Below are 24,119 nucleotides of genomic sequence, written 5' to 3' on the forward strand. Positions count from 1 at the left end.
AAGAAGAAAAAAAAAATATTGGTGAAACTCAAAAGGCTTCCTATCCTGGCAAATTGAATATAATTTTATTTTCAATGGCTCTTTACCCTTGCCACTTGGTGGGGGGTGAATGGTGGGGAGACTCGGGGAGGTGGAGCTTTTCCTTGGATTTGGGGAAAGGGGAGAGCTCCTGGGGTCCTTTTTAAAAGGCCCTCCCCTCATTTCCGGCCGCTGCTGCCAGCCTTGGCTGGGCGCCTGGATCCTGTTGCTATGACGACAGGAAGAGGCGGTGGCGGCGGCAAGCGATGCTGTGGAGAGATGGAGGCTAGTGGGGGTGGGGTGGTGGCTTTGAAATGGGGATGGGGGTAGGGAGCGGAGGCTGGGGCCGCGGGCGGGGGCGGGGGCAGGGGGATCCTTTCTCTCTGACCTGCTCCGTTGGCCGGAGCCTGGCCCCTCTATTTTCCTCCGGCTTCTTTTGGATGCCTCTGCCGTCTCTACCTCTGTCTCTCGTTCTCTGGATCTCTCGCTCCCCCAGCCCCAGTCTGTCCCCATCTGTCTCCCTCTCTGGGTCTCTCTCTTCCCCTCTGCACCTGCCTTTCTGTCTCCAGGCACTTTCTGCCACTCAGCTCCCGCCTGCCTAAATTTCTTTCGCGTTCTCTCTCTCCTCTCTGTCTCTAGCGTTCTTCTCTCTATTGGGACCGTTGCCCCCAGCCCCAATTTCTCTCCCTGCCTCATCTCTCCCCTCCTCTCCCCCTCTCTCTCCCCCATGCTCTCAGTCTCTCTCTGTCTGTCTCCCCCCATCTGTCTCTCCTCCCCCTCTCTGGATGACTCTCTCTGTCTCTTCTTTCCTCCTGCTACCCAGATCCTGACCCCCCATCCTCTCCCTCGCCAAAATCTTTCCCCACCCCCATCTCTCCCCCGTCTCTGGCTTTCTCGCTTTCCGTCTCTGCCTCTGTCCCCTTCTCTCTCTGAGTATTTCGCTCTGTGTGTGTGTGTCTCCCGCTCCAACTTCCTTCTGCTACCAGCCGCTGCCTCCCCCAATTTTCTCCCTCCCCCATTTCTGTTTCCCCGACTCCGGGTCTCTCTCTTTCCGCTTCTCCTGGCTCCGTCTCTCTGCCTCCCTCTCTGGGTCTCTCTCTTCTTCCCCAGCTTCCCCCTGCCACGCAGACCCTGCCCCCCCATCACTTCCCTCCCCCCCTCCATCTCCTCTCCGTGGCTCCCCCATCCTCGGCGGCTCCCCTCCCCCCTCCCTCCTCCTTCCCTCTCTCGTCCTCCAGCTCCGCACTTTACCCGGCGACACGAGAACCAAATTGTCTCCTCACCTTTTTTTTTTTCCCCATCCCGACCCCCTCTCCCTCGGGGGCCCGAGCTCAGAGCTGCCCCCCAGCTTCCCCTCCCAGCTCAACACCCCCATTCCCCCCTGTCCACCTCCTCATCACCGCCCCCGACCAGGTCGGACGCCTGGGTCCCTCGCTGCTGGGGGAGGGGGAGCAGTGAGAATTGGGAGCCCCAAGGGCTGTTCTGGGGGGGTTGCCGACAAGAGGGCTCAGCGTCCCCTCCCCAGTGCATCGGAGAGTTGACCTATCGTTAACAGAGGTGAGACAGATCTTTTTATTAATCGGAGGTGGGTGGATGTGTAGAAGGAAGGCTCTGTGACCCCCCCAATTCTGGAGAAAGGAGCTGGTCCCCTTCCGAGGGAGAGGGGAAGATGACCCCTCTCATATACCGGAGCTTTCGAATTGGGGGGTCCCCTGCTCCCTCCTTTGCTGCCGCGGACAGGGGGACTAAAGGAAGAACCCCTAAAACCAAGCAAATTGCCCCCCAAATCGACAAAATGGAAAGATCTTCCGATCTTGATTTGATGGAGAATTTCGCTCAGTGGCCTTCTCTTTCCATCCTTTCCTTATCCTGGGGATGGGGGCTTTAGGGGGCCCCGCAGGGGCAGGGGTACACCCCGGGGTCACAGCCTCACCCCAGGTGGAGGCAGGAATTTGCTAGGACAGTGGAGGTGATGCTGCCTGTGGTGAGGGGCACAGACGCGGAGAGAAGAGGCCGAGAGACGGACAGGAGGGTAAACTCAGCATCTTTCTGGAGAGGAGAGAGGGGAAGGGTCCAGAAGTGAGGAGAAGTAGTGGGGAGGTGGTCTGAGGATGTCAGCGTCCAGGGCACTGATGAATCGGGCTGGGCCAGGGGCCGTGCGTGGGCAGGCAGGAGTGGAGGGGAGGAGAGAACACACGTGTGGGGCACTAGGCCCAGTTGCCATGGAGACACCCCCCATAGACAACCTTTCCAACACCCCTCCTTGGAGCAGACCCAGTGAGGGCCAGCTGATGGGGGCGGAAGAGGCCAAGGTCACCCTGATATGGGACCCAGTATGGGGTTGGTTTTTTTCCACCCCCTCCCCTAAGGTTTCCAGGTTCTTAACTGGAATAGGGGGTTTGGGGGAAGAAGTGTGGGAAAGTGAGTGGTGGGAGCAGGTAAGGGATGCATGCCTGGAATGGGATGGAAGAAGCAGGGCTGGGGGGGGGCATGGTGGTGGGGTGCTGCGGGAGAGGAAAGTGAACGGACACTTGGGGGGTGCTGAGTGGGAAATTATTCCTGCTTGAAAGAGTTGTAATCTTGGGGATCAGATTTTTCTGAGGGACACTATCTGTGGAGGGGAGCTTTTTAAATTTGGAAGAAAAATTAATGTACAACGGATGTTGCTGCACCGGTGAAAGAGTAGGGGGAGGTCTGGGGGTGTTCCCAAGAAGGGGATTTGGGGGGGGGCTGGTGAAGAGCCATGAAGGGGATTCTCTTGAGCAGAAGAGATGTTGGGAGCCAGAGTGAGTGGAGCAGGATGGCAGGAGTTTATGGGATTGATTCTTCATGATGTGAAAGTCGGGCTAGAGGTGGGGGGAGGAGGTTCTTGTAAGTTCAAGAGAGAGTGGGGGGTCAAAGTGAGCTGGGGAGATCTGGAGTCGATGGAGGGGGCTTATCCTCGTGGGTGACAGACGGGGCATGGGGGCAGTGGGGAGCTGGTGAGGGGGGGCAGGGGAATAGGGTGGGGGGATGCTCGGCAGGGGCGGAGGGATTTCCTTCCACCGCTGAGAGTTCACAGGTCCGAGCTTGGCAGATTTCTGAATGGAGAGGAGTTTGGGGTCTGGAGAAAGGGATTCCTGTGAGTAGAAAATGCCATGCAACTCACGGAGGAAATTTTTCTTAATGGAGGAGAAAGCGATGGCTATGATGAGTTTGTCTAAGTTGAATCCGTTTCGGAAGACTCCCATAAGGAAACAAGAGAGTGGGGGAGTTTTCCTTGAGTCCAAGACACGGTAGGGGATGGAAGCGTGGTCCAAGGCGTCAGGTGGGGGCAGTTAGAGGGGATGTCTTGGAGATGCGGGCCATTCTTCTAAACCAGAGAGTCCAACACTGTTGGATTGTTTAAAAGAATCCCCTGGGGAGCTTCTAAAAACCTAGATGCTCAGGGCTACATACACCCCAGACCGGTGAAATCAGAGTTTCTCAAGCAGCAGTGTCTTTCAAGGTCCTCTGGTGGTTTCAAGGTGCCATCAAGGTTGAGAACCCTGGTCCAGAGACTGGGTCCTGGGGCTGGGAGTGGGGTGGGGGTAGGGGAGATTCCCATACAGAGAAGACTGTGGAGGTGAGGTGGTGGTAGCTGTGTTTTTCTGAGTTGTGCAAACAGTGAGGATTAGTTGGGAAGATTTAGGTTCTGTCGTGTTCTTGGCTTTTTTTTTTTTTTTTTCTCCAGCTACAGAGAGATTGGGAGATTTCTTTTTCCTAAGTATAGGCCGTGGTAGGTGAAGAGGTGGGCCTTGCAGGGGAAGATAGGGAAGGGGGAGAACGTTACGAGAACATTTTGTAAGAAATGAGGAGCAGGACAGGGGTTCCTTGGGAGGAGGAGGCTCTGGGGGCTGGGAGTGAGGGACGGTTTCCCTGTGTGTGTTGGCAGGGGCAGTGAGGCCAGGGGGCGGAGTCAGGGGGGGCCTGGAAAAGTGTCCTACCCACTGGCAGGGATGCAGGGATGGGGGGTGGCTTCTTCTCAGAAAGAGGTTAGTGGGAAGACTTTCTTGGACACAGGGAAATGTTTTTCAGAGCGAGGGAGGCAGAGGTAAGCATCATGGAAGGCGTTTCTTCAACCTAGGAAACAGTAGGGGTATTTTTTTTTTTTCAGCGTGGGGAGGGGTGCAGGAACGGTATCCAGGTATCCAGGCGAGCCGGCCTGTCTAATCCTTCTCTCGCCTTACCCCTGCCCTCTACCCGCAGGCGACCATGGCGGCCCTCTGACCCCGTCCCGGCCTGCAGCCTCCTCCTCGCCGGCCCCCTCCCCAGCCACCCCCCTCTCCCCGGCCCTCCGCCCCCGGGGGGCCCCCCACTTCTGCCTGCGCTGTGACCCCCCCAGCCGCCGGCACGGCCCCGCCCCCGCTGCCCCGGTGGTGGCCCGCGGCCCCCCGGCTGCCCCTGGTCAAGCTGGAGTCGCTGAAGCGCTGGAACGAGGAGCGGGGCCTCTGGTGCGAGAAGGGAGTGCAGGTGCTGCTGACGACGGTGGGCGCCTTCGCGGCCTTCGGTCTCATGACCATCGCCATCAGCACGGACTACTGGCTCTACACGCGCGCCTTCATCTGCAACACCACCAACCTCACGGCGGGCGCCGGCGGCGACGACGGGCCCCCCCAGCGCGGGGGCGGCGGCGCCGCGGAGAAGAAGGACCCCGGCGGCCTCACGCACTCGGGCCTCTGGAGGATCTGCTGCCTGGAAGGTAGGGCCCCGCGTCCCCGCCCCGGGGATCTCCCGGGTCTCCCGCGGCCTCCACCCTTCTCACGCTTCTCTGGGTCCTGACCCTCTCCTGAATCCCCTCCCCAGCTCGCCTCTCCATCACTCAGCAGCGCCCCTTGGTCCTTATCCTCTCCCCTCCCTTCGCGGAGAAAGAGCCCCCTCCTCTCTCCCTCCCACCCCTCCGGGGGTCCGGCCTCCCTCTACCAGGGGACACCCTCAGCCTGGACCCCAACGCTGGCATCCTCTGCCTTCCGCCCTCCTGCCCACTCACCCCTGATCTCCAGGCTGCTCCTCCTTGCCCATGGCATCGTCCCTCCCCGAGTCCTGGCTCTGAGCCCCCCCACCCCCGACCTCCGATGACCCCGTTTCCAGCGCCTTCCTCAGCCCCTTTGACCCTCTGGCCCCATGTGGGCTGTTCGTCCCCTAGCCCCATCAGACCGGAACTCATGGTCCCCTCCTCTTTGCTTTTGGGGGCTTGTCTTCCGGGAGTCTTGTCCTGGCTTTCTCTCCCCGCCTCCGCCCCTGGTCCTTGTCCTTCCAGACCCTTTCCCAGGCTCTGCTTCCCCTTCCGTCCACTCAGCCTCCCTTTGGCCGCTTCTTGCTGCGGAGGCCACTGCCTCTTGCAGTCTCCATCTGCGCTCTTTCCCTGGTCCTGCTGTCTCCCTCTTGCAGCCTCCCTCCCAGCCAGTTCCCCCTGCCTCCCATCTCCCCCGACTTCCCCACGGGGCCAGCCCTCTTCCTCTTAGCAACCCCTCCATCCCACTCTCAGCTTTGCCATTTCTTTCCAATGGCATGGAGGTGCTGGGCTGGGGAGCAGGACACCTGAGTCCCAGTCCTCTTGTGCATTGGTCCCCCCTCCCCATGGGGCCACTATCTGCTCATCTCCCCCAGCCTCACCAGCCCTGGTCTGAAGGAACCAGCCGATCCCCAATTTTGCCCTACTGGGCCCCAGAGATCACAATCCATCACTTCTTTTTTTTCTTATTCCTTCTCTTTTCCCCAACGTTTCCTCCTCTGTTTTGCTTGACAGTCTCAATAAGCCAGGAATGTTATTATCTTATTTAATCCCCTGGCAGGGGCGGGATACCATCCTCCAGTTGGAGATGAGGAAACTGAGGTTCAGAGAGGTTAAGTCACTCGCCCAAGGTCACCCAGCTGTGGCTGGGGGCAGAGCCAAGAGAACTCTGAAGGATGGGATTTACAGATATGCTTTGTCTGGCGTGCAGAGCGTTTAAAACCGAAACCACAATCAGAATTGGTTGCCAACATTTAAAAATAGGGAGACTGCACACTGAGATCTGATTTCCAGCTTCTTTTGAACTAGTGGAAGACCTGGTAACATGGGGCTGGCATTGTCCAGCAGCCCTGGTCAGCCAGATCCGAGTTGCTGCTGCTTCTTCAGACCATGCGTGTGGGTCTCCTTTTCCCCAGTCATCTGTGCTCCCTATTGCCTCATACCCATCCAATTTTCCCATGGTGTTACTCTCTTCCTCGTGTGGGAATCTGACTTCATCTTCATTCCCTGGTCTGACCGGGCATCAGGCACAGAGCCGTGTGTGGGGAGTTGCCTCTTGGAACCCCCAGGACGATGTACTGGGAATCATAGTATTTCCATGTCTTCATCCCCTCCTTCAAAAACACTGTTTATTGAGTTTCTACTATGTGCCAGGCACCGTTCTTGATACTGGAGCTAAAGCTTCAGTGCAAGGAGAAACAGCAACCACCGAGATCCCTGTTTTTATGTGTCTTATATTCTAGAAGGGGAGACAGATGATAAGAGAGATGAGTAAATACAACATCTAGGGTGTTAGATGGAGCTGAGTGCTAAGGAAGAAAAAGAGCAAAGGAGGGGATGGGAAGTGTTAGGGGCAAGAGTGTGAAGCTGCAGAAACTGGAGATAAAGGAGGCTGAGCCGGTGACATCCGAGGGGTGGGCTGAATGGACCCAGAGATGGAGCCACGTGGCTTCTGGAGGGAAAGGCTTCAGGCTGTAGAAACGTGGCTCGTCAATGGGAATGTGCCTCCTGTCTGACCGAGGGGAGGCCCACCCAGCCAGGGCAGAGCTGGTGCGGGAGGAACGTCGTAGGAGGTGCCGGCAAGGTGCATGAACTTTCAGGTCCTGGGATGTGATCTGCTTTTCCCATCGCCGGCTCCTGAGCAGAGGAGTGACAGGAGCTGGCTGAAAGGTTAAGGGGATCGCTGTGCTGTGTCTCTGAGAGGGAGGCAGGAGGGAAAGGGGAAGACAGGAGGAGGCTTATCCGGGGTGGAATTGAGAGCACCTTCTGCAGCTACAGTGGGCAGGCAGGAACTGCTGATGGGGGCAGTGGCAGGATACGAGAGAAAGGAGTCTGGATGTCTTGAGAGCAGGGTTTTCCAGCCTCAGCCTCGTTGACCTTTTGGGGGTTGGATAATTCCGCGTTGCAGTGGCCGGTGGTGGTGGGGGGCGGTGATGGAAGGAAGGTCCTCTGTGTTGTAGGAGGTTCAGCCGTATTTCTGGGCTCTACCTCCAAAGACCAGAAGCCTGCATCAGCGTGGCCACCAAAACCACCAACTGTTTCTAGACTGAGAATAAAATTGCCTCTAGTGAGAGTCACTGCTCGAAGTCTGTGTCCTGAGCCCCGGAGAATGTGGTCGGGGTGGAGGCGGGGGGTATTTATCAGCTGGAACAGCTGGTATTTTATGTATTTGTCTTACTTTCTCTCAGTTGTTTAGTGGCTCAGTCGTGCCCAACTCTTTATGACCCCATGGTCTGTAGCCCGCCAGGCTCCTCTGTCCACGGGATTCTCCAGGCAATAATGCTGGAGTGGGTAGTCATTCCCTTCTCCAGGGGATCTTCAGGACCCAGGGTTCGAACCTGTGTCTCCCACATTGGTAGGCAGATTCTTTACCGCCTGAGCCGCCAGGGAAGCCCTAATTTATCGTAGGGAGGGCTATCACGAGCTCAGTTTGGGAAATGTTAAATTGAGGGTGCCTGCTGGTGATAATGTCTAAGATAGAAGTCTGCATGGGAGAGGACCCACAAAACATCGCACCGTCAATCTTGTAGGCTTTGTGGGGCGTGTGATCTCTGTCGCCGCTACTCCTAAAAACAACCAGAGACAATGCGTGAGTGGATGAGCGTGGCTGGGTTCCAATTAAACTTCCTTTGCGGGCACTGACATTTGAATTTTATATCATTTTCTCATACCACGAGAGAGTCTTCCTTGACAGTTTTTCAATCATTTTTTTTTTTAAATAAGTAAAACCTACTCTTCGCTGGGTTTGGCCGTTGGGCCGTATTTTGCTAACCCCCTGATCTAAGACATTAGTGATAAGATGTATGAGGCCAGAGTTCAGGGGGACGTCTGGGCTGGGGGGGGGGGGCGCGGAGGGTCATGGCATGAGGATGGATGAGCAGAGACAGAAACAAACACACAAATTAGTTGAAGGGCCAGCGACTGAGCTAGTCCAGTATTCAAAGACAGTCAGACAGATGAGAAGAGCCAGCAAAGTGAGCTAAGAAAGGAGAGACCACAGAGGTTGGGGGGAAATAACGGGCTAGGTGGGGTCCCCAGAGACAAGGGAAATGACTTAAGGATGGGTTCAAGGCAGGTCGGCTTTATTGTTACTTAATCACCATTCGTGTGTCACTGGATTCTCACAGTAACCCTGTGCACTGTGTTACCCCCATCTCCAAAAATGAAAGCTTAAGGCTCAGAGAAGGGAATCAACTTTCCCGAGGTCACACAGCTAACAGGCCATCGAGTCCGCACTGGAGTCTGGATCTGGTTTGTTTCCTAAGTCAGCACATCCACCAGCCTCCATCCTATCCAGGGATCCGGGATTGTGGAAACTGGCCCCCCGGGGCTGCGGTTCCCTGAAGGTGCTGTGTCCCCAGGGGAATTCTTGGGGCTCATCCTGTCTCCTTCAAAGTGTCTCTGAGAAATGCAGTAGGAAGTGGTGATGGAGACCCGGACTCTGGAACAGAACTCATTGGGTTACTTCCTGCCTGCCAGGCACGGAAATGTGACCTTAAGCCACATGTTCAACGTCTCTGTGCTTTTCACCATCGGTGAAATGGGCGTTATTATAACTCCTAACCTACAGGGCTATGGAGGGAACCCCATGAGTTATTACATGTAAAGCACTCAGGAGGCCAGTAGACCCAGCGTAAAGGCTAGACAGTGTAGCTTCTATTCTGTTCTTATTATTAGGAATTTGGGTGACCCATCTCTGAATCTCCCCTCCTTGATAATGCAGAAGTCCCATCCCTCAACAAGCACTGCCCAACAGAAACGTCACACAAGCTGCCTCTGTACCTTAAACGTTTCTGTGCTGTGTGCTTTGCTGACTCGCTCAGTCCTGTCTGACTCTTTGCCACCCCATGGACTGTAGCTTTCTACTAGCGACATTAAAGGGCTTCCCTAGTGGTCCAGAGGTAAAGAATCTGCCTGCCAATGTAGGAGACATGGGTTCAGTCCCTGGGTTGGGAAAATCCTCTAGAGAAGGAAATGGCAACACACTCTAGTATTCTTGCCTGGAGAAGCCCACAGACAGAGGATCCTGGAGGCCTACAGTCCACGGGGTCGCAAAAAGTCGGCCACGACTGAGTGAGTGATTAAACAACAACAATAAGTGACGTTAAAACAAGTACAAAGGGAAGGTTCAATGAATCTAATTTAATAAATGCAATTTTACAATATAATATATTAATATAAAGGTTAGTAATTGATTTTATTTAACCAAGCATAGCCAAAATGTTATTTTAGTATGTGAGCAATATAACAAATATTAATGAAATATGATACTTTTTTCTTCATAATAAATCTGAAATCTGATGCATATTTTAGGCTCACACTTCAACTGCCACCTTTCAGAACCAACCTTCCGGGGCTGGGGGCATTCAGATGGGTCTAGCCCCCTTCTCAGGAAGGAATCTCAGCGCCCAGAGTTTGGACCTACAGCCCAATTTACTCTAGCAGCCTATTTAAAGCCCCCGTGCTCAGCACTTTGCAGGCCTTATTATCTCATTGAATCCTCCCAATTGCTCCAGGAGGGAAGGTATTATTATCACGAGAGTTTGTCAGAGCAGGAAGCTGATGGCCAGAAAGGGGAAGTGAGTCAGCTACAGGGCCACCCAACAGGCGAGGGGCAGTGAGCACGTCCTCACGGGTCCTCGCCACGGTGCGCACGCCTTCACCCCCAGCCTGCCCGGGTCTGTGCTCTGCGGGCCCTCTGGGATGCGCCGGTTTGCATCACCACCATCCCTGCGCATGCAGAGCTCCCAGCCCAGGCGGTTGGATAATACGCAGAGGCAAGCCGCATAACCCCCAGGTGTCTGCTCTTTAACTCTCCTGTTTCACAGCATGTGCATGCTAAGTCGCTTTAGTGTGTCCGACTCTGCGACCTGGTCAACTGTAGCCCGCCAGGCTCCTCTTTTCATGGGATTCTCCAGGCAAGGATACTGCAGTGAGCTGCCTTGCCCTCCTCCAGAGGAATCTTCCCGACTCAGGGATCGAACCTGCATCTCTTACGTCTCCTGCATTGGCAGGCAGTTCTTTAACCGTGGCGCCACGTGGGAAGCCCCACACATACACGGAGTGAACACTTATCAAACCTTATCTGGTCATATCACCATCCTCATTTTCCAAGCCAGGAAGCTGAAGCTCAGAGATATTCAAAACCCCAAAGCCACACAGCTTGGAAGTGACTGTCCTGGTATGCGGAGCCAGAGAATACACTTTCAAAGCCCAAGCTTGTGGCTACCATGACCACTGTGCTCTACTTCCCTAAAGATGCTCGCTTCTGGGAATTCCCTGGCAGTGCAGTGGTTAGGACTCCATGCTTCCAACACGGGTTCAATCCCTGGTCCGGGAACTAAGATCCCACAAGCTGCACAGTGCAGCCCAAACAAACAAAAAGCTCACCTCTGAGGTCCAATCTGTCCTCCTCATGATTTAACATCTACATGGGATTAAGCAACTTGTTCAGCTTTAAGCCTCGGTTCCTAGTATCCCTAGGGTTGGTCATCCATGCTGAGGGTATTGTTCAGTCGCCAAGCTGTGTATGAACCTTTATGACCCAATGGACTGCAGCATGCCAGGCCTCCCCATCTCTCACCATCTCTCAGAGTTTGCCCAAGTTCAAGTCTGTTGAATCAGTGATGCCATCCAATCCTCTTCTGAGAGTGTTAACACCTGTCAAATGTTTGGAGTGGTGTTTGGTGTGTGGTTAGCCATCAGTAAGTTTTATTCTAGTTAAGTGGACTTCCCAGGTGATTCAGTGGTTTAAGAATCCACCTGTAATGCAGGAGACACAGGTTCCATCCCTGGGTCAGGAATATCCCCTGGAGAAGGGAATGGAAACCCACTCCAGTATTCTTGCCTGGGAAGTCCCTGGGACAGAGGAGCCTGGTGGGTACAGTCCATGGGGTCGCAAAGAGTCAGACATGACTTAGTGATTAAATAACAACAAAGTACTAGTTATTATTACTTCCAGCATGACTAGTCTGTGGAGAGAGTCTGCATGCCGTCTACTTTCCATGCTCAATCTCATTGAATTATCATTCATGTTTTGAGAAAAGTACTATGATCCCACTCAAGAAAGAGAGAACTTGAACCCACCTACCACACCACAGTGGATGTGCTGTTGGGTAAGCATTTGCTCCCCTAAGATGTATCTTCATTCATTCATTCAACTGCTTTTTTTTTAAGTGTAGTAAAATGCACATAGCATAAAATATATCATCTTAACCCATTTTAAAAGCACAGTTCAGCAGTGTTAAGTATATTTACATTGTGTACCAGGCTCCAAAACACTTCATTGTGCAGAATTGAAACTCTACCCATTCTTCCCCACTCCCAGCCCCTGGCAACCATCATTCCTTCTGTCTCTATGAATTTGACTGCTTTAGACACCTCATATGAGTGGAATCACACAGTGTTTGTATTTGTGTGACTGACTTATTACACTTTGCATGTCTTCAAGGTTCATCCAGGTTGTGGCATGTGTCAGAATTCCGTTGTTTTTAAAAGGCTGGATAATATTCCGTTCTATCTATATGCCACACTGTTTATTGGCTCATGTGTTGATGGACACTTAGGTTGCTTTTGGCTGTTGTGAATAATGCTGCTACAAAAATGGATATATTTGTATATTTCTTAGAGACGTTGCTCACAATTCTTTTCCTATATACCCAGAGGTGGGATTGCAGCTAAGATTCCACATGCCTCCTGGCCAGATAAACCAAAACCTAAAACAGAATTATCGGATTCCCTGGTGGCTCAGAGGGTAAAGAGTCTGCCCAAAATGTGGGAGACCTGAGTTCGATCCCTGGGTTGGAAAGATCCCCTGGAGAAGAAAATGGCAATCCACTCCAGTATTCTTGCCTGGAAAATCCCATGGACAGAGGGGCCTGGAGGGCTAAAGACCACAGGGTCAAAAAGACTGAGTGATTTCATTTTCACTTTCATAGTAATTTTGTTTTTAATTTTTTGAGGAACCTCCATCCTATTGTCCATAGTGACCGAACCAGTTTACTTTCCCATCAACAGTGCAGACAGGTTCCAATTTCTCCCCATCCTCACCAACACTGGTTATTTTGTTTTGTATTGTTTGTGTATAGTAGCCATCTGAATGGGATGGCATCTCATATCTATGAGATAGTATTTCATTGTTGTTTTCACTTACATTTCCCTAATGATTAGTGATACGGACCATCTTTTCATGTGCTTCTTGCCCATTCAATCATTCTTATATACAAACATCAAGCATTTCCAATTCTCTAGGCATTGTTCTTGGTGTTGGGACACCTACAGGCTTAGATTCCAGTGGCAGCAAACTGCTGTGTGTTTGAATTCTGCTTACACCACCCATCAGCTGTGAATCAATGAACCCTTTGTATGCCTCTATTTCCTCATCTGGACAACAGGTGTATGACGTGGTATCAACGGAACACTCAATTGTGTTCCCAGCAAAGTGTTAAGTCTCTGTACTTGGATTCAACCCTTGTAACAATCTGGGAGGTGCATCCTAGTATCCCCCATGTTATAGGAAAAGGAACCGAAGCAAACTGGTCCAAGTAAGGCCAATGAGGATGTGGTGTAAGGACATGATGGATTCAGGCTTCATTATCAAACAGCGCGACTCCAGTTCTTAACGTTCGGCCACTGCACGACACCAATACCATTATCTATTTCATGGGTCTCCTGGGAGCTCTGGATGAGTTAATCTACCTCAGAAGCAGTTAACAAATGTTAGTGCTTAGTGGAATTATTCACTGCCTTGTAGTCCTCCTTTCCAATCCTTTCCTTTACCTACATTTCTTTCCCTGTCATCTTCTGCCTTGAACCTCCCCTTCTGCTATCCTTATGGTTTATAATCTAATTCTTTCAACACTCATTTCTCGACGTCTCCTTTGGTGCCAGGCAATGCTAGAGACACACGAAAGAATCAGACCCCATGCCCTCCCCGTTCAGGAACTCTCAGAGTGCTGAAGAAGCAGCTCATAAAGCAACCCAATATATGCTAAAAAATAAAAATGAAAAAAGAGTGGCTACCCGCCAGAATGGGTGGGAGGGGTCTGTGTGAGGGAAAACTTCCTCAAGCAAGCAGGTGCCCCGGGCACTGTTCTCTTGCAAGGGTTAAGTTCTTCTCCAAGAAGAATGTGAACAGAGTTCCCAAAGCCCTGGGCAGAGGCCTGGAAATGGGAAGGTGCCTGGAGAATTGAGGAAACAAAGTGTTTCTATTACTGATTTATATGCCAGTCTCCAGCTATGTAAGGATGCGTGTTCTGGGAGGGAGGAGGGGGCTGTGATGGCAGAACCCCTGGAGGCATACCACACCCCTAGCTTGCAGGCATACCGCACCCCTAGCTTGCAGGCATACCGCACCCCTAGCTTGCAGGCATACCGCACCCCTAGCTTGCAGGCATACCGCACCCCTAGCTTGCCCCGGCTTGTTCCAACCGCTCCATCTCTTCCCAGAGGACTGCAGGTGCTGGGCTTTTGCCAAAAGAGGGGGCACCATACTCCCCAAACAGGATTGAAGAGACGACCACCCCAGTGATCCACTGGGGCTGCTCTCTCCTCCACGGGGACTCAGGCTTCATAGGGCCTCGTGGGAAATGGAGTCCTCTTGGCCCTCTGTCGTCTCTCCGTTTTCCTGTGCGTTTTCAACGGGTTTTGAGTTGAAGAGTGGCTTGACATTGCTGAAACCAACACCTTCTTTCTTACAGAGGGGGAAACAGAGGTCGGAGAGACTGTCCCCGTCCAGGTTACAGGGCAAAGGTCCTTATGGCCTTTTAGTGAGTGTTGGATGTTTTCCTTTTTCCTTTTTTTTTTTTTTAAACCTGGTTGGCAAACTGAGACCAGAGAGTTTGAAAGTTTGTCCCAGGTGCGCAGACACGCCCAGGAGCCGGTACTTCCTGTCTCCCCATCAGCCCAGAAAGAGAAGGGGTTTGAGGAAAGGGGAGGGGTGTCTTTTCTCACCCACGGTTCCCCAACTGTTAAGTGCCCACCACCATCACCCCCCATTCCCCTCCAGGGTTGAAAAGAGGAGTCTGCGTGAAGATCAACCACTTCCCGGAGGACACGGATTACGACCATGACAGCGCGGAGTATCTGCTCCGTACGTGGGGGCCTGGGGCGGAGCTGGGGGGACTGCTGGGCTCGGGCACGTGGGAGGGGAGAGGGGTCTGTGCTCCCGCGCTTAGATCGACGCGCGGAGATGAGCTTGTCAGCCAGTCCAAGTCAAGATAGCGAGATCCTCTGGCCTCAGATTGGCTCAGTGGGCCCTCTCCCGCCCCCTCCTCTCACCTCGGGGCCGGGCAGAGGGGGGATCCCCGGAGCTGATTGGCTGCCATGCCGGCCTGGGTACTCCGGGCAGTGACTGGTTGTCCCTCTCCAGGCCGGGATTGGCCAACCGCACCCTGGGCCCTAGAGGCAATCTGCGGCGCGGTCTGGCCACTCCCGGGAGCTGGCTGGGGAAGCCCGCGGTGCGATTGGTAGCGGCAAACCCCGAGTTGTGATTGGCTGCGGCCTCAGCCGGGCTCAGAAATCGCAGAATCCGGTTGCTTGGGGTTTGGGGGAGAGTGAAAAGGACTGCAGAGAGAGGGAGAGAGAGAGGAGAAAGGGAGAAAGAGTAGAGAGACCCAGAGCTACGGATGAAGCCAGGCAGAAAAGGGAGGCGAGAAGAGGCAGGGAGCGATGGAGGGGGCAGGGGAAGAGAGAAGAGGGACCCGGAGAGACAGGTGAAGGCAGGCGGACGGGGAGTGGGGGGCAGAGCGGGATTTAGAGATGCGATAGAAAGAAGGATCTGGAGAAAGGGGGAAAGGCGCAAAAGAGAGGAAGGGAGCGCGCGTGCGAGAAGGAAAAAGAGAGGGAGATGGTTCACAAGGGAAATAGAGGCGTTCAGAGGCGGGGTGGGTGGGGTGGAAGAGAGGGAGAGCGGTTAGAAAAATTAGAGGGCAGGAAAAATATGCCAGCAGAACGACAAAGGAAGAAAGAAAAGGACGAAGAAAAAGGGGGGGGGGGGCATCAGATCGCGAAAGAGAGAAATCTTAAAGAGGAGAGAAAGTGAGACAATAAGAAGAACCAGAACGCGGGCAGAGGGGAGGAATGGGAGAACCAGCGGGGGGACAAGGCACACAGGAGGCGCGGGGCGCCAGGGGCGCAGGCGGCCGTGACTGACGCCCTGGTTCCCCCACCCCACCCCCCACCCCTCTCCTGTCTCTCCCCAGGGGTCGTCCGGGCCTCCAGCATCTTCCCCATCCTCAGCGCCATCCTGCTGCTGCTCGGGGGCGTGTGCGTGGCGGCCTCCCGCGTCTACAAGTCCAAGAGGAACATCATCCTGGGAGCAGGGATTCTGTTCGTGGCAGCAGGTGAGAGGCAGAGGGAGGGGGCGGCCCACCTGCGCGCGCGCACCTGTGTGTGTGTGTGTTTGCGCGCGCGCGCGCCTGCAAAGCCACCCTGCCGGGGCTCTCCCTGGGGCCCGGAGCCTTCCTAGGCTCTATCCCAAGCTCCACCGTCACCCGCTGGGCGAGGGAGGTGTAGCCTTCCCGCCGTCTTCTCGGGGAATGAGCCCAGCTCAGACAGGTGTCTACCGCGTAATCCTGGATTCCAGGAGTTCAGATTCCAAAACCGGCGGTCCAGGAGATGGAAGGGGAGGAGCCTGGGAGAGGTGGGGGCTTGAGGCTGAACTGAGGTCTAGAGGATCAGGAGGACCCTCGGGAGAGGGAGAAAAAGTGATTTGAACGCAGATGGGGAGGAGCCTGATCTAGGGGGCCGGACCTTGTGGTCTTCGGTGTATCCAAGAAATGGCCGGTCCTGAGAACGTTTCAGGCCAACTCGGTAGTGAGGCAGGGCTTCTTAAAGGGGCAAGACCCCCCTCCTATTCGACGTGAGTCGTACTGGGCAATTCCGGAGCTTAAGAGTCTTCTCAAAGCGGTGGAATCCTGAAGAGGAGGAGGGTTCAACGTAAATAGCAAGGGGTGCTTTCAGAGAAGGATGTGACCTGCAGGGGTGTGGCTTGGAGGATTTGAAAGTCAGGGCTAACTACAAACTGGGCCTAGGGTAGAGTCTGGCCGCGATCCTCAGGGGGCGGGACTTGGCAAGCTGGAGGTGGGGCTTAGACTAGAAGATTGTCTAGTTCCTAAGTTGTGTCCCCCTCTTTCCTGCTCTAATAAGGCTACCAAGAGGAAGGCCTAGAATAGATGATAATCGTGAAAGAGTTCAGATCAACCAGAGTCGGGGTCTAGAGAGTCAACGGGATTACCATTAACAGACTTAAAACGAGCCAAGGGTGAGGCCAAGATTTATAAAGTTAGGGGGGAGTTAGACCAATCAGCATAGGGCCTGGGTCATCTTATCAAGGGCAGAGTTTAGGCCAGCCAGGGAAGGGCCTGGACCATCTGGGCAGGAGTTAAGCCTGTCTAGGGCAGGGCTTGGGTCTTCCTGGAGGGATCTGGACCACTAAGGGTGAGCCTGAACCATCTAGGGTGGGCCCTGGACCAACCAGGGCAGCGTTTAGAACACCTAGAGTGAGCTTTAGAACAACAGACTAGGACCTGAATTAGGCAGGGATGGTGGGCCATCCGAAGCAGGATTTGGGGCCGTTTAAGGTGGGGCCTGGGAGAAGGCAATGGCAGCCCACTCCAGTACTCTTGCCTGGAAAATCCCATGGACGGAGGAGCCTGGTGGGCTGCAGTCCATGGGGTCGTGAAGAGTCGGACACGACTGAGCGACTTCACTTTCACTTTTCACTTTCATGCATTGGAGAAGGAAATGGCAACCCACTCCAGTGTTCTTGCCTGGAGAATCCCAGGGACAGAGGAGCCTGGCGGGCTGCCGTCTATGGGGTCGCACAGAGTCGGACACGACTGAAGCGATTTAGCAGCGGCAGTAGCAGCAGCAAAGTGGGGCCTGAGCCAGCTGGGGAGGAATTTAGATCATCTGGGAAGGGCTTGGACCATGTCAGGGCGAGCATAGATCAACACGGGGCGGGACCTAATTGCCCAGTATGGTATATGGACCATTTGGGGTGGGATCTAGATCATAGTGGGTGGAGCTTAGACCAGAGTGGGGTGACGACTAGACCATCAGGGGTGCAGCTTAGGCCAGGGGGCGGGGTCTGGACAAGTCAGGCAGGGTAGGGCCTATCTGGAGCGGGGCCTAGACCTTCGTGGGTGGAGCTTAGGCCAGGGGGCGGGGCCTGGACAAGTCAGGGCAGAGTAGGGCCCCTCTGGAGCGGGGCCTAGACCATCGTGGGTAAAGCTTAGGCCAGAGCTGGACGGGGCCTAGATCATCAGGGGTGGAGCTTAGGCCAGGGGGTGGGGCCTAAGCCATCGTGGGTGGAGCTTAGGCCGGGGGCAGGGCCTAGAACATTGTGGGTGCGACTTAGGCCAAAGCAGGGCGGAGCCTAGACCATCAGGGCAGAGCCTAGATTTGGGGGTTGGGGGAGGGGGCAGGGCCAGGGACGGCCTCGAGGCTCCCGTCTGACCGTCCCCGCCCAGGCCTGAGCAACATCATCGGGGTGATCGTGTACATCTCGGCCAACGCGGGCGAGCCAGGCCCGAAGCGGGACGAGGAGAAGAAGAACCACTACTCGTACGGCTGGTCCTTCTACTTCGGCGGGCTGTCGTTCATCCTGGCCGAGGTGATCGGCGTGCTGGCCGTCAACATCTACATCGAGCGCAGCCGCGAGGCGCACTGCCAGTCTCGCTCGGACCTACTCAAGGCCGGCGGGGGCGCGGGCGGCAGTGGCGGGAGCGGCCCCTCGGCCATCCTCCGTCTGCCCAGTTACCGCTTCCGCTACCGCCGCCGCTCCCGCTCTAGCTCCCGCTCCAGCGAGCCGTCGCCGTCGCGGGACGCGTCTCCCGGCGGCGCCGGGGGCCCGGGCTTCGCCTCCACGGACATCTCCATGTACACGCTCAGCCGCGACCCGTCCAAGGGCAGCGTGGCCGCGGGGCTGGCGAGCGCCGGTGCCGGCGGCGGGGCGTACGGCGGGGCGGCCGCGGGCGCGGGGGGCGCGGGGGGCGGCGGCGGCGGCGGGGCGGGAGCGGAGCGGGACCGCGCGGGGGCGCCCGGCTTCCTCACGCTGCACAACGCCTTCCCCAAGGAGGCGGGTGGCGGAGTCACGGTCACAGTCACCGGGCCGCCCGCCGCGCCAGCGCCCGCCCCGCCCGCCCCCGCCGCGCCCGCCCCAGGGACCCTAGCCAAGGAGGCCGGCGCCTCCAACACCAACACGCTCAACAGGAAAACCACGCCCGTGTAGGGGCGCGCCTGGGGGCGCGGAGGGGGGCGTGTCCGGGGCGCGTGCGCGGGCGCGCGTGCAACGAGGCTGCCGGGGGTCGGGGGCGCCCCCCTCCTTCCCCGTGAGCGCGCTGGAGACTGCTCGGCCTTCCCCCGCGCCCCCTCCCCGCCCTACCCCCGCCCACCTGGGTGTGGGGGAACATCCCCCCACCCTCTGAATCAGGGACCCTGAGGGAGGGGGAAGGGAAGGGAAGGGAGGGGGCCGTTGGGAGCGAGCATTGTGTTTTATTTTTTTGTGGGATTGGGGGGGAGGGGGGAGGGCTTTGGTGTTTTTTGCAGTTTTGAGACGTTTTCTTTTTAATGTTTTGCTGTGTGCATGTGGGGGCGGGGCGGAGGGAGGGACTCCCAGCCCAGCCCAACTCCTGGAGAGGGGCCCATAACACAAGAATATAGAGTTATACCTACAAACTATATATATATATGCTCTATATAAAGAGACAGAAAGACCAGAGGGATGCAGAGAGGCACAGTGCGGTGGGATGGGCATGGGCATTCATTCACTTCTTCGTTCATCATTCCACAAGGGTTTCAAAAACACCTGCCATGTACCAGGATGGTGGCTGGGGAGGAAACAAACAGGCCCGGAGACAGACTCGGTCATTCACTACCAGCTGTTTATTTGAGTACTTCAGTTCCAAACATTGTGCTGAATGCTGAGTCTACAGAAGGGAGGAAGTCAGACTTCCCCAATGTCTTCACAGAGTTTATATCTTGTGCATGAGACAGACACTAATCAAAGAACTGCATACACAACAGTAAGTTACAGTTGGGGCAAAAGAGAAACCCGAAGTGCTACAAAATCCTCCAGCAGTGAGGCTAACCCAGTTTAAAAGGAAAGGATATCCCAGGTAACACTGAAAGGATGACAAGAAGCCAGTCAGGTGAAGCTGGAGGGAAGTGTCCTAGCCAGAGAACAACACATGCAAAGGCCCTGGGGCAGGAGGAGCTTCCAGAAAAGGCTAACATGTATGTACTGAGCCAGATGGAGGTGGAACAAGGTGAGACTGGAGATGTAGACAGGGCCAGACTGCCCAGGGACTTGTAGGTTAGGTCGGGTTTAGATTTCTTTTTTTAATATTTAAAATTTCATTTTAGAATATTTATGGAAAAAGAATCTTAGAAAATGAATTTTTTCTCATGTGGCCAAAACTGGCAAAGATTGGTGGTGGTTTAGTCACTAGGTTGTGTCCAACTCTTGCGACTTCATGGACTGCATAGCTTGCCAGGCCCCTCTGTCCATGGGATTCTCCAGGCAAGAATACTGGAGTGGGTTGCCATTTTCTTCTCCAGGGAAGAGTTTAAATTTTAACCCAAGGGCAGCGGGGAACCATGGAGTAGCTTTAAACGGGATCATAACATGAGCGATGGGAGGCGGAAACTCAGAGGTGAGAGTGAGAGGCAGAGACGCGTGGAAACAAGCATCAAACACAGGCACTGACCCTTCACACTCACACTGGTGGGAGGGGGCAGATGATTACACAAGACTGAAGCACAGGCCTGGTGCTTTATGGGCAGGAGAAACACTAGGACTTAGAGATTCATGTTTCACTCATTTATTAATTCAGCCATTCATTCACTCCTTGACATTTCTGGACCAGGGAGTGTGCTAGAATCAGGATCCCCAGAGCTGCTCCCAAGGAGGAGTCAAAAACAAGACTCCAAGCAGGGTGATTTTTGGTGCAGTAACAGGGACCAGGATGGGCACCCTGACCAGAGAAGAAGAGAAAGAGTGCCCAAGTGCCAGGAGTGGGCAGTCCTCAGGGAAACTTCCTGGAGAACCTCAGGCCCAGCCTGGGTTTCCACAGGATGAGTGAGGAAGGCTTTCAAGGCAGAAGAATAACTCAAGTAGGGTGGGGGGGAATTGAAAGAGCATGATGTACTGGGGTCAGGACTCCTCCTTTTGGGGTGCAAAAGGTCAGGGTAGGTGTGGGCGGAAAGACCAGAGAAGCAGCTAGAAGCTAGAGTCTAAATGCACTAGGGTTCCAGGCTGGTGGGTTTGGACTTTATTCTGAGGGTGATGGGAAACACAGGAGAGTTTGGAGCAGGTGAAAAGCAGGATGAGACGTGAGTGTCAGAAGGAACCACCTGGGACGTGGGAAAGGAGTGGATAGGATGTTGATGCTGTGAAATAGATGAGACAGGATGGCAGTTGGGCTGGGAAAGGGCTAGGTGGGTAGAGAAGGTGGGAGGATGGATTTGAAGGTCATTGAGGACACAGAAGGGACCGCACTCACTGCGTTTCTCTTCATTTGCTCAGCAAGTATTTCCCAAGACCCCCTGTGTGGCAGGTTCTCTGTTCAGTGATACTAGGGGGAGCAGGGAGGATTCAGAGCCTGCCTTGCCCTCCAGGCGCTCCCAGCCTGGTGGGAAGAAAGACGTGAACACAGATGAGGGGGAAGTGGTTGGCAACGGTGCCAGGCTCCACCAGCTTCTCTCTTGATAACATGGAGCAGCAGAAAGCCGTAGAACAGATGAGGGATGGGACCACAACTGGGTGTTAGGAATTTCCCTCTGGGGTCCCTGTGGTGGACAGGAAAGACCGGTGGGAGGGGACCATGGAAGAATTCCATGAGGGCAGTGTTGGAAAGAGATTCTGGGAAATGTGGGGAAAGGAATACAACTCGCAGGACAGAGGGGCACTTACTGTAGTGATGATAAATGGAGAGGACTGGAAGACGTGGCATTAAAAGACACAAACGGGAGGAGAAGGGAAGCAGAGCTGGCTAGGGGGTATTGGATTCTAGTGTCCAAAAGCCAAACATACAGCAAGACAGAGGTGGAGCATGAGCAGAAGGCAGAGGGATGGCGGGGGTGGGGGAGATCAGGGCAACAGAGGCCCAAACTGAGTGAGTTACAGGGACAGAGGAAAAAAAGACACCAGACAGTGATCCAGAAAGGAGAGGAAAAGGGGCAGGGGAGGGGCTGGCACAACGATGCCCAAGTCAGGTCAGAGAAGTCTCAGAGAAGCAAACATATACACATACACAGAGAGATGGAGGGAGAAAGATGCAGGGGGATGTGCCCAGAAAGAAAGGTGGGGATTCAGAAGCACGCTTAGGGTATAGGGACGATCCATTTCTTTGATTTGTTTTGGTATTCAAGAAATCATTATTGAGTGCTCACCTCTTCTAGGCCAGTCTAGGTGCAGCGAATGTTCAAGGGAACAGATGGCCAGGGTTTTTACTGTCCTGGAACTCACAGGAGAGACACACAAGAAACAATAAGGAATCTCAGTTACAGAGAAGTGTTTCTAAAATGAAAAGGAAAAAAGGAAAGAGAATTCCCTGGTGGTCCAGTGGTTAGGATTCCAAGCTTTCAGCGCCGTGGCCGGGGCTCAATCCCTGGTGAGAGAACTGACATCCCACAAGCCACAAGATGTGTCTAAAAAAAAAAAAAAGTGAAGCAGGACATGGTGTCTTCAGATGAGGAACCTCAGGAAGAACCCACTGCAGAGGTAACAAGGGTTGTGAGAAGGAAAGGCACTCACCAAACATTCTGGCCAAGCAGTGACGCAGAGCCCTGAGAAAGCCACCCATTTTCAAGAAGACACCATGGAGGGCAGAGGAAGAAGGGTGAGCAAATTAGGCTGAGGTCCCGAAGCATAGTCTGGGGGCCCGTCGTGTGGGGGCTTGTAGCTCTGGGAGGAAATCTGAATTTTACTCTAAATTCAGTGGGATGAGCATAAGAATGACAGCCCCTATTTTTATTTAAGAACGAAGTAACAGACCCACATTGCTGTGCTGAGAAGAGATTTAGGAGTGAAGGTGGAAGGAAGGAGTTAAGAGGGTGTCGTCCTTTTCCAGCTGGGGCTGCTGCTGGCCTCGACTAATGTGGAGGAACAGGGCGTGGGATTGTGGAGGCAGGGTCTATGGTGGTGGCTGCAAACTGGGTGTAACAGAGGAGGGAAAGAAGAACCAAAGAGAGAGAGAAAAGGGAACGCTTTTAACTGGATCTGTGAAGCTTGGGTGGTGCTGTTCTGTGCTGCCTGGAAGGGGGTCATGGGGGAGAAGGGATTATGCAGGAGGAGCCAAGCAGCCTCCTTGGGACGAGACAATCTGAGATGCCTATGAGACATCCAAGCCTAGGTATCAGATAGCCAGTTGGACATTTGAGACTGAAGCTTGGGGGAGAAGTTGTGGTTGGAAATCTAAGTTTTGGAAATGTCAGCAGAGAGGAGACAGCATGTTTAAAGCCCCAGGACTGGATGAGGTGACCTAGGAGATGAGTGTGGAGGACACAGAAAGGACCCTGGCCAGGGACTCGGGGTGGGGGAGGCATCTCTGTGGGGGCGGGAGGAAGGAGGATGTAGGTAAAGGGGCAAAGAGTGACCATGAAGTAGGCAGAGACTGTGAAGCTGGCAACCAGCCAAATGCTACTGAGAATCAGGAGAGGATTCATGGAGCATGGGTTAGATAACATGACTTTGACCGCGATGACACGTGGCCATCGCCATGCAGTGAGGGGGACTGGAGTCCTGCTTGAGTGAGGGGAAGGAAGAGAGTCACAGAGGGGAGGTGGAGGGAAGGTGAGGTCATCCTTTTGGCATGAAACTGTCAAGAGCTTTCCGGCCCAAGAAAGCTCACACCCTTTCTGTGAAAGAAGTAGGAAGGGCTGCGTCCGAGAGACAGGAGAAAGACAAATGCATGCTGAAAGGACGGAGCCATGGCCACAGGCGAGACTGAGAGCCATGGGGAGACCGGGGCAGGAGGGGAGCACAGAGGCAGGGCAGAGGTGCTGCAGGAGGGTGTCCGATTTCTCAGAATGGAGACACTGGTCGGTGTCACCCAGCCCAGCTCCCATCTCACATTGCCGCCAGCACCGGGCATCTTCTCGGGTTCCCCTCTGGGTCCTGCCAAGGCCTGGGAATACCCGCGAGGTGAAGGAAAGAACAAGCTTCACTCATTCATTTAAGAAATAGTCCCTGAGGCCTTCCAGGCACCAGGCCGCACAATCTCAGTGCTGGGAGCTCAGATCCACAAACAGGCAGTGCGATCCATCAGATGCAGGGGGAGGTGTGCTCTGAAATTGGGGGGTGGGGGGCTTCCCTAGCTTGGGATTGGATGTTGTGTGTCACCATCTCCCTTCACCCTTCCATCTGCTCATTCATTCATTCAGATCACCCATGCACACTTCCTAAGGCTTCCCGTGGGCGCAGTTTGGGCTGGGCAGTGCTGAGGATGGTGAGATGGTTCCTCTGGCACTGGAGCCTTGCGGAAGGCTCGGACACATGCCCACAATCGGAATCACATCCCAGGGCGATGCGTGCCCCAACAGAAGTGGCACAGGGTGGACAGACAGGGTGAGGGTGCACGGGGCCGGCGGGAGCGGCCAGCCAGGGGCGAAGGAGCTGGGGAGAGGTGGGTCCCACCGGGCGGTCCCCGAGGGGCTGAGGCGGGGAGTGGGGTGATGATCAGGCCCCGCTGCCACTCCACACGGATGTCTCGTCCTGTCCCCGGGGGAGCCGGAACTGCATGGACGGTCCCCCAGGGGTGCCCCGTCTAATAAACTCGGTGAAGAGGACTGCGGCTCTGGATCCCGTGCCCGGGGCACCAGCTTCTGCCTGAGGCCTGCCCTTTCT

The 24,119-nt window shown here is 54.7% G+C and overlaps 1 protein-coding gene across 2 annotated transcripts; it reads left to right on the forward strand.

The window, feature by feature from the left end:
• The first annotated feature begins 1,437 nt into the window (after positions 1-1,437).
• CACNG8 (calcium voltage-gated channel auxiliary subunit gamma 8) lies at positions 1,438-24,061 on the forward strand. Of its 2 annotated transcripts, none has more exons than XM_043900123.1 (5): positions 1,438-1,575; positions 4,246-4,738; positions 14,277-14,360; positions 15,472-15,612; positions 17,743-24,061. In XM_043900123.1, exons 2-5 carry the CDS (start codon positions 4,552-4,554, stop codon positions 18,501-18,503), a joined length of 1,173 nt encoding a protein of 390 aa, XP_043756058.1. In that variant the 5' UTR covers positions 1,438-1,575; positions 4,246-4,551; the 3' UTR covers positions 18,504-24,061. The 2 variants fall into 2 exon arrangements, with proteins under 2 accessions (XP_043756058.1, XP_043756059.1); XM_043900124.1 differs by lacking the exon at positions 1,438-1,575 and adding an exon at positions 4,025-4,090.
• The last annotated feature ends 58 nt before the right edge of the window (positions 24,062-24,119 follow it).

Source organism: Cervus elaphus, chromosome 4 (genome assembly GCF_910594005.1).
Source record: "Cervus elaphus chromosome 4, mCerEla1.1, whole genome shotgun sequence".
In the NCBI taxonomy this organism is placed as follows: domain Eukaryota; kingdom Metazoa; phylum Chordata; class Mammalia; order Artiodactyla; family Cervidae; genus Cervus; species Cervus elaphus.

What these genes read in the sequence shown, in the direction of transcription:
- CACNG8 (XM_043900123.1), top strand. Translation starts at nt 4,552, where the DNA reads ATGACCATCGCCATCAGCACGGACTACTGGCTCTACACGCGCGCCTTC. An exon ending in CAGCGCGGAGTATCTGCTCC is followed by an intron (nt 14,361 to 15,471) that starts GTACGTGGGGGC and finishes GTCTCTCCCCAG; the next exon opens with GGGTCGTCCGGGCCTCCAGC. An exon ending in GATTCTGTTCGTGGCAGCAG is followed by an intron (nt 15,613 to 17,742) that starts GTGAGAGGCAGA and finishes GTCCCCGCCCAG; the next exon opens with GCCTGAGCAACATCATCGGG.